The 11,675-nt window shown below is 49.9% G+C and overlaps 1 protein-coding gene across 2 annotated transcripts in view; it reads left to right on the top strand.

Moving 5' to 3' along the window:
* MRC2 (mannose receptor C-type 2) overlaps nucleotides 1-11,675 on the top strand; it is an 87,822-nt gene that overhangs the window by 71,684 nt on the left and 4,463 nt on the right. The window contains exons 22-29 of one of the 2 annotated variants that reach the window (XM_083709005.1): nucleotides 158-321; nucleotides 2,008-2,116; nucleotides 3,541-3,779; nucleotides 5,110-5,278; nucleotides 5,399-5,548; nucleotides 6,931-7,050; nucleotides 8,480-8,659; nucleotides 10,444-10,470. In XM_083709005.1, the coding sequence (XP_083565131.1) occupies nucleotides 158-321; nucleotides 2,008-2,116; nucleotides 3,541-3,779; nucleotides 5,110-5,278; nucleotides 5,399-5,548; nucleotides 6,931-7,050; nucleotides 8,480-8,659; nucleotides 10,444-10,470 (1,158 nt within the window). Of the gene's footprint in view, nucleotides 1-157; nucleotides 322-2,007; nucleotides 2,117-3,540; nucleotides 3,780-5,109; nucleotides 5,279-5,398; nucleotides 5,549-6,930; nucleotides 7,051-8,479; nucleotides 8,683-9,046; nucleotides 9,459-10,443; nucleotides 10,471-11,675 lie in introns of those variants that run through there. The other variant, XM_083709004.1, reaches the window with a different exon arrangement.

Consider the following 11,675-nt stretch of genomic DNA (forward strand, 5'->3'; position numbering starts at 1 on the left):
CACCTCGGAGGCAGTTAGAGGGCCCTGCGACGTCTCTTTTTTGCCACTTGATGGCAAAACTGAACTCTGGCTTTGTAGGCCTCTAGTCCCTATGAAAACAAAGCTTTCCACCTTCATCTGACTTCCTCCAGTAACATGCCCTTCTTCCCACTTACAGCCTTTATAACCACTCTTCTTCCAAATGTGACCTCTGACCTGTGGATCGGCCTCCAGGATGCAAAGAAGGAGTTCCAGTGGGTGGAAGCTGAGCCTGTCAGCTTTGTGAACTGGGGTCCTGGTGAGCCCTCTGGATGCAAGGCATCCACAGCTAGTGAGAACCCGGTGAGCCAAACCCTGGGGGACCCCCTCACCCCGTTTTGTAGCTGTCTCTTTGGGGAGCCTCATCTTTTTGTGGGGATGCTGTGTGTTTCATAGAGGGGCGCGAGTGGCGCTGTGGGTTAAACCACAGAGCCTAGGACTTGCCAATCAGAAGGTCGGCGGTTCGAATTCCCGCGACGGGGTGAGCTCCCGTTGCTCGGTCCCTGCTCCTGCCAACCTTGCAGTTTGAAAGCACGTCAAAGTGCAAGTAGATAAATAGGTACCGCTCCAGAGGGAAGGTAAACGGCGTTTCCGGGCACTGCTCCGGTTTGCCAGAAGCGGCTTAGTCATGCTGGCCACATGACCCGGAAGCTGTACGCCGGCTCCCTCAGCCAATAAAGCGAGGTGAGCGCCGCAACCCCAGAGTCGGCCACGACTGGACCTAATGGTCAGGGGTCCCTTTACCTTTACTGTGTGTTTCATAGAATTGTAGAATTGGAAAGGGACCCTGAGCATCATTAGCAATGCAGGAATATGCAGCTGTCCCATCCGGGGATCGAATCTGCAACCTTGGCATTATCATCACCATGCTCTAACCAGCCGAGGTATTCCTCCCATTGATTCCTCTGCCAATACCTTTTCGATCAGGGTGGTCAAGGCTGTCTTTGGCGGCCCTTGGCAGCTTCTTAGAGCAGTTTGAGTAGCCGGCTTTTTGTTGTTGCTGTGAGGCGCATGGGAAAACAGACAGCAAAAGTGCTTGTCGTGTCTCAATCTTTGCGATGCCAAATGGGCCAGCCCTCCTCCTCTAACATTGCCCTGGCCCACACCAACAAGGCTGCAGTGGGGCAGGTGTCTTATCATCCGGGCAACCCAGGACCTCCATACACACAGCCTAGGCTTACACCCTAGAGAGGTCACTTAGGTGCCAACGCAGCAGTTTGATTTCACCCCCAGAGGCATACTCCATTGGCTCCGGAGACAGACGGATGCTGACAGGCCACTGAAACATCTTGTTGCCAGTGAGTTCTGCAGAAATATTTAGTGTCTGTCCTCAACTGGGTGCCGGCATTCTGCGCCAGCTGCAGATTTGCAACAGTTGTGAGGGGTTGTTGCATGTGGAGGTACCGTATTTTTCGCTCTATAGGACGCACCAGACCACAAGACGCACCTAGTTTTTAGAGGTAGAAATCAAGAAAAAAATAATTATTTTTCCCCCCAGCCCCAAAGAGCAGCAGACAGGCTGCATGCAGCCTGTCCGCTTCTCCCAGAGCTTCTTGGGGCTGCGGGGGAAGCCCAGGACCCCCCCCCCAGCCCCAAAGAGCAAAGAAGCCAAGACAGCGAGTTCGCTGTCTTGGCTTCCTTTTTAGCCGCGGGGCTGGGGCAGGGGAAGCCCGAGCTCCCCCCGAACCCAGCCCCCAGAACAGGTCCAGGAGCGGCGGCAAGGTTGCTCGCAGCCTTGGTTCCACTCCCAGAGCTGGCGGGGGAAGCCCAGGTTCCCCCCCTCAGCCCCAGGGACCACACATTCGCTCCATAAGATGCAGACATTTCCCCTTAGTTTTGAAGAGGAAAAAAGTGTGTCTTATGGAGCGAAAAATGTGGTATTTTGCAACTGCATACCCTCAAGTCTGGATGAAGCCTTGCGTGCAGTGAACAGTCTTCCCACTGTGGGCACAGGTGAGTGACTGACACTCCTGGTTCTGTCTCTCTCAGACCAACTGCGCTGTGATTTGGCATGGCATCCCGCCTCAGTTCACTGGCCGCTGGGATGACAGGAATTGCCTGGAAGAGAAAAATGCCTTCATCTGCCAAAGGAGGAAAGGTAAGAGTGCAGGAAAGATGCAAGCAGGGACCGGGGGTGGGAAGGGTCAGGTGGGCTGTAGAAAGCAGCGAGAAATGGCTGGTGGTGGAAAGAGCAGGGAGGGAACACCTCTGGCTCCCGGTGGAGTACAGGATCAGGTTTAAGGTGCTGATTTTAACCTTTAAAACCCTAAACGACCTAGGACCCTTGTACCTACAGGACCGCCTCACCTGTTATGTCCCACAGAGGAATTTACGGTCTTCAAATAAAAACATCTTGGAGGTCCCGGGCCACAGGGAGGTTAGGATGGTCTCAACCAGGGCCAGGGCCTTTTCGGCTGTGGCCCCGATCTGGTGGAACGCTCTGTCACAAGAGACTACGACCCTGCAGGACTTGACATCTTTCCACAGGGCCTGCAAGACAGAGCTGTTCCACCAGGCCTTTGGCCAGGGCACAGTCTGACCCCCTCCTTTGGTAACCCTCCTAGAACTCTAGCCCAATGGTTGCCATTAATTTGATTCTGAATTAATTTTAGAATGAATTGATTTTAGAATGCTGTGTTAATTTTATTGTTGTTAGCTGCTCTGAGCCCGGCTTCGGCTGGGGAGGGCAGGATATAAATAAACATTTGTTGTTGTTGTTGTTGTTGTTGTTGTTCAGCACATTTGAGTGGTGTTCAAAAGGCTCCAGTATGCTTTTGAATTAAACCAATGTTGTTGTTGTTTAGTTGTTTAGTCAACTAAGCTTTTGCTCTCATTAAAAAAAAGTTAAATTAGAGATAATCCACATGTTGTTGTTTAGTCGTTTAGTCGTGTCCGACTCTTCGTGACCCCATGGACCAGAGCACGCCAGGCACTCCTGTCTTCCACTGCCTCCCGCAGTTTGGTCAAACTCATGCTGGTAGCTTTGAGAACACTGTCCTCCATCGTCCCCTTCTCCTTGTGCCCTCCATCTTTCCCAACATCAGGGTCTTTTCCAGGGAGTCTTCTCTTCTCATGAGGTGGCCAAAGTCTTGGAGCCTCAGCTTCAGGATCTGTCCTTCCAGTGAGCACTCAGGGCTGATTTCCTTCAGAATGGAGAGGTTTGATCTTCTTGCAGTCCGTGGGACTCTCCAGAGTCTCCTCCAGCACCAGAATTCAAAAGCATCAATTCTTTGGCGATTGTCAGGGGGGAGGAGACTCAGACGGGACTTCGCCGATCTAGGGTTTAAGACGTAGGGCTGCGCGCTACGGCTTTGAAATGGAAACTGAACTTCAATAAAGACTTTTGTACATTACGACAGCCTAGCGTTGGTCCTCTGTGAGCTGGGACCTAGAGGCAGCTCTGACATCGATCAAACCAATACTGCTACGTTAATGGCTCTAGGGCAGGGTGGGATGGAAGTGCAAGCTACGGTTATTCCACTTCTAAGGATCTCTGGTCCTCTTTCTTTCTCCCACCCCCAGATCCTGCCCTGAGCCCTTCCCCAGCAACCTTCCCCCCTGCTCCCAACTCCACCCTCTCGTACTTCAACAGCACTTACCGCATCCTGCAGAAGCCTCTCAGGTGGCAGGAAGCCATGCTCCTGTGCGAGAGCCTCAACACAAGCCTGGCGAGCATGACGGAGCCATACACTCAGGCATTCCTCACCCAAGCAGTGAGCAGCCTGCGGACCCCGCTCTGGATTGGCTTGTCCAAAGAGGAGGTAAGGCAGCCAGGGGGACTGGCGAAGACAGAGCGGCGAGAGCAATGGAAGTAGGGCCGGCCCTGCCGTTTGCCGGGGTGGTGCTTCTGCTTCAGACAGCGCCACTAGATGAAGGCAGGCATCTAAGTGGTATAGCAAGACCTTTTCGACATTGTTGGCCCTGGTAGGCTTTTGGGCTCTACTTCAGGCGGCAAAGTGTCTTGGGCCAGTACTGGTGGACAGGTGGGGATCAGAGTTGGGAGTGGCACAGTTGCTAGAGCCAGTAGCCAGAGCTACAGAGGTCAAATGACCCATGATACACACCTCCTGGATGGGAGCTCAAGTGTCAGGGGCTGGACTGTGGAGGAATGGTGGGGACCGCACCCTCCCTTCTCCTGAACCTTTCTGAGAACAGAAGGACACTACAGTCATACCTCGGGTTAAATACACTTCGAGTTGAGCGCGTTCGAGTTGAGCTCCGCGGCAACCCGGAAGTAACGGAGCGCGTTACTTCCGGGTTTCGCCGCATGCACAGACGCTCAAAATGATGCCATGCGCAGAAGCGGCAAAAATCGATGCGCACAGACGTGCCATTGCTAGTTATGTTTACCTCTAGATGCGAACGGGGCTCCGGAACGGATCCCGTTCGTATCTAGAGGTACCACTGTATAGATTTGCAACAGTGGTTTGCAGGAGGTCACAGTTCAGAGGCTGCAGAGGGGAGAAGATGGGAAATATTGGGGGAGCAGCAGGTAGAAGAAGCAGCACCAGGGGAGAGACAGCTGACAGACTCAGTGTCTTTGGAAAGTATTCCTGACCCCCCTCTCCCAGGACCAGACGAGCATTGAGGGTAGAAGAACAAAAAGGCTCAGAGGCAGAAAACTCAGATTAGTCGACACAGGGGTGACGTAGAATAGGAGAGACGTAGCGGGTGGGACTTTACTTGGAGCAACGCCATTATCTAGGGGAGACCGCATTCCTTTGTCTCTCTCTGTGACTATTGAATAAATTACTTGGTAAGAACTTTTATTGCGTATCAGCTTCTTGGCTGCCATCGTGGGAGGGATAGGATTCCCCATGGCCTGACACCAAGAATGGCAAGGTGGGACCAAGTGTAAGGCATGAGTCACTGGAAAAGAGGTGCTTTCAGAGCTGGATCCTACTCCTGAAACATCTTAAGATGAACTACCCGTGTAGGACACAGTATCGAACAAATCCAGAATATTTCACAAGCCTTGCAAGTGCACCCTCCTGACCACTTGGATTTTATCTCCATCCAGTCCCAGTTACAAGCTTATTCCGCCTGGTCCGACTTGGCAGCTCTTTTATTGGTTTACTGGGTTGCTTTTAGGGGAGGCGAAGCTACACGTGGTTCACAGAAGAGAGCCTTTCCTACACAAACTGGCGAGTTGGCGAACCACAGCAGCTTGTGGGGTGCGCATACATGGATGTAGATGGGACCTGGAGGACCGCCGGCTGCGACACCAAGCTTCAAGGGGCCATCTGCAAAATGAGCACAGGTGCTGTATTTGGGAGAGAACTCAGCCGGGGCAGGAGGGGATGCTCTAGCCAGCCCTGAGCCCTGAGCCTGAATGGAGAAAAGGCCCAGACATTCCTTCTAACCAGCTCTTCCCTTTCAGGGGCCCTTCCACCCCACAAGTGGAGGTACAATGGGAGCTGCCCGAAATCTGTGGAGGATTCTTCCTGGATCCCCTTCAGGAATCACTGCTATGCCTTCCACATGGAAGTCGTGCTGGGCCAGAAAGAAGCTAAGAAGAGATGCGAAAAAGGTAAAGTGCTTCTAAGAAGCTCAGAGGGAACAACCATGCTCCAGTTCCCATGCCCTAGGACACGGCTTCCGGCGCAAAGTCATGTTTTCTTTTGCTCTGGCTTTTTTCTTTGTGTTTGGTTTCTTTCCTCCTTTTGTATTGGAAGTGCATTGCTGGAGGTTTTATTCAGTGGCATCTACCTGCCTATTCCTCCACTTGGGACTGTTGAGAAGTTCTTGTAGGTGGGACAATAATTTTTAGAAAGCAAAGTCATTAATGCACTCATCTCTTTATATTTAGCACAGACAAACAATTCCCGGACGACAACCCACGACAACAATGGAACATCAGAGTAATAACCAAATACAGTGGTACCCTGAGTTACATACACATCAGGTTACATATGCTTCAGGTTACAGATGCTTCAGGTTACAGACTCCGCTAACCCAGAAATAGTACCTTGGGTTAAGAACTTTGCTTCAGGATGAGAACAGAAATCGCGCTCTGGCGGCACGGCAGCAGTGGGAGGCCCCCATTAGCTAAAGTGGTGCTTCAGGTTAAGAACAGTTTCAGGTTAAGAATGGAATGAATGAATTAAGTACTTAACCCAAGGTACCACTGTACCATGCTGAAGGAATCTGCTCACCCCTACTTTGTGCCTGTTTTAGTACAGAACGGTGTGCACACGCCGTTGGTGATGCGTTTCTGTAGAAATCCCAGTTGCTGCAGACATGCTCTTCTAAAGCCCAGGCACCTTTCTCCCTAGAAAGTCAGAGAACTGCTAACTCTATAGTCTATAGACCATCGTTTTTTTCCTTTTTTTCGAGGGGAAAGCAAGCAGTTGATTGGCAATAAGGCAATCGGCAGAGCTTTTCCTGGGGCAGAGATTATTCTGCCCATTTAAGGGTCCTTTTTGGTTAGAAGGTTTCGCTACAGGAGCTATGTAGGGAAAACTTTTGCGGCCTTCAGGCACGTAACATGCAGGCACCTGTGATTCTGTCAACCAAACTCAGTATCCTGAATATGAGTGTTTTTGGAAAGTTTTTCATGGGAAGTTTGTCCGTAATGTGTAAGAGATCGAGGAATGAATAAGAATTACCTGCGTCAAATCCCGTCTTTCGTTCTCATGACACACAGAAACAGCATCCTTTCTCCCAACATGAGGGACAGTAATATTGGCTCACCTTGCAGATCAAATGAATATATGAAAAGGGGTGCTTAATTTGCATATCTTTTTTTTTATTCTGGTGACAAAATTTGAGCTTCTTTCATGTGGACGAGGGTGTCGTTCAGAAACTGCACAGTGCGAGAGCCTCTCGGCTGTACTCTTCTTGCCCAGAAAAACTTTCAGGCTTGTGCATCTGTTTCTTCTCCTGTTCCATCATCTCCCGCTTCCCCCACAGTTGGAGGTACAGTGCTGTCCATCCTAGACGAGATTGAGAACCTATTTGTGTGGGAGCATCTTCAGGCTTATGAGAGCCAATCCAAAGGAGCTTGGCTGGGGATGGCCTTTAACCCCAAAGGTAAGGCTGGCAGTGTCTTGCTTGATTGGCATGTAGTTAACAGCATGTTATCGTCGTAGGAAATGAAGAGCAGTGAGGAGGGAGAGTTTGGGGCAATAAATGAAGGGTGGCGTTAATACATGAACTGAGACCAGGCATGGGCAAACTCAGCCCTCCAGATGTTTTGAGACTACAATTCCCACCATCCCTGACGACTGGTCCTGTTAGCTAGGGATGATGGGAGTTGTAGTCCCAAAGCATCTGGAGGGCCGAGTTTGCCTATGCCTGAGACTGAGGAGCAGTCCAGTTTGACCCCACATATGGATCTTGGCCACTTTGATTCCTATGCATAAAAGGACATTTGACGTCTATAATCTGCACCCAGGGGAAACAGCAGGAGAGGAGAGGGAAATGGAAACAGTGATAAATGGGGGTAATATGCAATCACATTTATTTAAAAGCATTTCTAAACATAGATAGGTGGCTTATAAAAAAAGGTAAAGGACCCCTGACAGTTAAGTCCAGTCGCAGACGACTCGGGAGTTGTGGTGCTCATCTCGCTTTACAGGCCGAGGGAGCTGGCGTTTGTCTGCAGACAGCTTTCCAGGTCATGTGGCCAGCATGACTAAGCTGCTTCTGGCGCAACGGAACACTGAAACCAGAGCAGCGCACAGAAACACAGTTTACCTTCCTGCCGGAGCAGTACCTATTTATCTACTTGCACTTTTGGGCGTGCTTTTGAACTGCTAGGTTGGCAGGAGCTGGGGCCGAGCAACGGGAGCTCACTCCATCATGGGGATTCGAACTGCTGACCTTCTGATTGGCAAACCCGAGAGGCTCAGTAGTTTAGACCACAGCGCCACCTGCGTCCCTTTAGGTGACTTATACCCAGCCATTTCTGCCCAGCAGACTACACTGTCATTGTCACGGTCCGGTTCATGGGCGATCAAAGTCCCGGCAGGGGGACGTCAGGACCGGGGGCAAGATGGCGGGGTGGGAGTAGGAATGGGGGTCTAGAAGCCAGGAGTCAGGAAGCCAAGAGTCCTAGCGTCAGAGAGCCGGGAGTCAAGAAGACAAGGGTTCGAGGGTCAGGAAGCAAGAAGCCAAACACAGCAAAGCAGGGAGCATGTTGCTGTGGCAAAGAGCTGAAGGAAAATGCTGACCTTATATGCCTTCCCAAGTCCTGCCACCAGGTGCTGTGAGTTACCAATCGGCCTCACCTGTGTGGCCGCGCCTTGCCTCTTCAGAACAAACTTAGGAAGGCCCCAGTCCTGCAAAGTCCTATTGGTCACAGGGCCTGGCTCTTGCACACACACCTGACAGTAATCCTTGAAACTTGTTTCCTCTTTCGGAATTTTTCATCCTTTTCTGCCGTCCAGCAGTGGTGCTCCCTCCCTCTCCCTCTCCTCCCACCCCGCCACCCCACAGCATGTTTCTCCTTCCTCTGCAGGGGGCACACTTGTCTGGCATGACAACATGGCGGTAAACTATTCTAACTGGGGGCAGGATGACACAGGACCCAGCATGCTCAGCCAAAACAGCTGCTACTGGATGCAGAGCAGCAACGGGGTGTGGCACTTGGGCTCCTGCTCCAATGTCACCATGGGAGTCATCTGCAAGACAGCCCGAGGTAAGCGGGTGGTTTTGAAGGCCGTGGAGCTAAATATTATTATTATTATTATTATTATTATTATTATTATTATTAATAATAATAATAATAAATTTTTATTTACACCCGCCCATCTGGCTGAGTTTCCCCAGCCACTCTGGGCGGCTCCCAGTCAAGTATTAAAAACAATACAGCATTAAATATTAAAAACTTCCCTGAACAGGGCTGCCTTCAGATGTCTTTTAAAGATAGGATAGCTACTTATTTCCTTCACATCTGAAGGGTGGGCGCCACTACTGAGAAGGCCCTCTGCCTGGTTCCCTGTAACCTTACTTCTCGCAATGAGGGAACTGCCAGAAGGCCCTCGGCGCTGGATCTCAGTGTTCGGGCTGAACGATGGGGGTGGAGACGCTCCTAAAATGTGGGGTGAGGCTTCTAATGGCCATGGGTCAGACTTCAGCATCGGGGAATCAGAGCAGGAGTTTGTTGGGGTTTATTAATGGGCCCCCACCACTACAGTCATACCTCTTGTTACGTTCGGTTCAGGTTGCGTCTTTTCAGGTTGGATCCCGTGGCGACCTGGAAGTACCGGAAAGGGTTACTTCCGGGTTTTGCTGCTCGCGCATGCGCAGACGCTCAAAATGATGTCACGCGCATGCGCAGAAATGACGAATTGCCAGACGCAGGTTGCGTTCTGCTCATGTTGCGAACGGGGCTCTGGAACGGATCCCATTCGCAACCAGAGGTACCACTGTACAATGTAAGGGCCAGTTGCAATAAATCACACATGATCAACAGCCAGTGAGGTGGGTTTCGGTGGCTCAGAGAAACTGCAAGGGATTGACCTTACTTTTCTTTTGTTTAATTATAGAATCCTGTATATATCTTCATGCATTGAGACTTTGTCTAGTCCACTGCTGTGGTGGTGGTTTTTGGATAATGCTGATAATTTAAAGAGAAACAGTCTTGACCAAAGACAGCCAGTGTGCTCTTTGGGAACCTGGCCCTCTTGGGAGCTGGGTGGTTTAAACAGAATATGTTAGACATGGATTGTCCTCTGCAGATGGCCTTTGGTTGTCCCAAAACTTGAGATAGAATGAAATCGTTTCTTGGGTCAGCTAAGGCTGCTGTGGGAATCTGCAGAGTTCTATGGGTTCGTGAAACTCATTATCAGCTACTGAAAAGCAAGGCGGTTTTCAGGTAGATAAGAGAGGGAGCTGGGTGACTTGTCTAATCTAATCTTTTCCATTCTGCCTAATGAAGAGTTCTGTGAAGGCTGAAAGGCGTGCATACTCTTAATCATTCCTAAATTGGTTCAGTAAAGGTATTACTCTTAATACGTTTGATTAATGTTACTTTATGGAGAAAAATGAAGGACAAAAAGAGCTAGACAGTAAGGTTGCTCTACCAGTGGACAAGGGGACAAGTGTGGTTGCAATTGAAAGACAGGATATATTACTACTTTTATTATTATTATTAGGGTTGAAAGGGAAACGTAGCTTTCTTTTTTGCATTTATAATACGTTCTTTATTCTTCTTTCTGTATTTTATAAAACTAATAAAAAAATACTTTAAAAAAAAAAGAAAGGGAAACGTAGCTAATGAAAGCCAAAGGAAGGCAACAGCAAAGCATGGAGGAAGTTGCTATGGAATGTTTTGAGCAGCTCTGAAGGGCTGTTTTCAAGCAACATATGAAACAGGACTAGGAACAGGCAAATTAATGACACCCTTTCTCTCTCTCTCTCTCTCTCTCTCTCTCTCTCTCTCTCTCTCCCGCCACTGGCTGGGTTCTCTTTCCATGGCAGCGGAAGAAAGCAGCCTCTCCAGATCAGGTACGTACCAAACTGGAAACTGGTTGCCGTGTCTCCTTGTAGGTGAGCTTGGCTTTGCCTCCTTTGAATACCAGTCCTGAAACAGATGGACTCCCAGTCTGTTAAACTGGTTGTAAAACCAGAGTCTTGTGCCTTTTGCACTGTAGAAGGTGGTGAGAATTTGAAACAGGAAAGCTGGACCTTCTTCAGTTGCAATGACTGGGCACAAGTGAATTGGACAGGCCTAGGGCCCTAGTACCTACGGGACCGCCTCTCCTGGTAAGCCCTGCAGTGGACCTTAAGGTCCATAAATAGCAACACCCTAGAGGTCCCGGCCCCTAAGGAAGTTAGATTAGCCTCAACCAGAGCCAGGGCCTTCTCAACACTGGCTCCGGCCTGGTGGAACGCTCTATCTCACAAGACCAGGGCCCTGCGAGATCTTATTTCTTTCCGCAGGGCCTGTAAGACCGCGTTGTTCCACCTGGCCTTTGGCTTGGAATCAACTTGATCCCCTCCCCCTCTTTCCTTTCTCCTTCTGTGATGGAACGCCTATTTGGGGACTTCCCTGGCTTTTTTCTGGCCCACGTAGGACCAGTCTGGATAGTTGGCCTTGGTGAAGATTTGGCGTTTTCATCCCCCCAAAGTTTTTTGATTTGAGTTTCTTCTGAAATGAGGCTGCATCTTAATGTTGTATTTTAATCTTGTTTTTAAGTTGTATTTTAATCAATTGTTTTTATACCTGGTGTTGTTAGCCGCCCTGAGCCCGGTCTTGGCTGGGGAGGGCGGGGTATAAATAAAATTTATTATTATTATTACCTCAAACAGCCTCTCTCCTCCTTTGTGCTTGGAGCACAACCTGCCCTCTGCCAACTCTCTCCCTTACCTGAAGCGGGAGGGGAAGCCCATGGTCGAAGGGTCCCAATGGACCACCCCATGGCAGCAATTCCCACCAGGAATCCCCACCAGGGAAATTGTGGGGCCTGTAATGCAGCACCATAATTCATTGTCTGAAAAGGGCCTGTCATGGGCCATATGCTACTAAGGGGCATTCTGCCAGGGCCCTCTGCTACCTCCTCTCCAAGGTAGGACTTGGATCTGCCTTTTGTTTAAAAAACAAGGTGAACTGCTGTTATCTACTGAGTTGAACAGGATCCAAAATGCAGCAGTCTGATTGGTCCTAGAACAATAGGATTCAGATGCAGCAGTCTGATTGGTCCTAGAACAAT

Source organism: Podarcis gaigeae (genome assembly GCF_964106915.1).
Source record: "Podarcis gaigeae genome assembly, chromosome: 13".
In the NCBI taxonomy this organism is placed as follows: Eukaryota; Metazoa; Chordata; class Lepidosauria; order Squamata; family Lacertidae; genus Podarcis; species Podarcis gaigeae.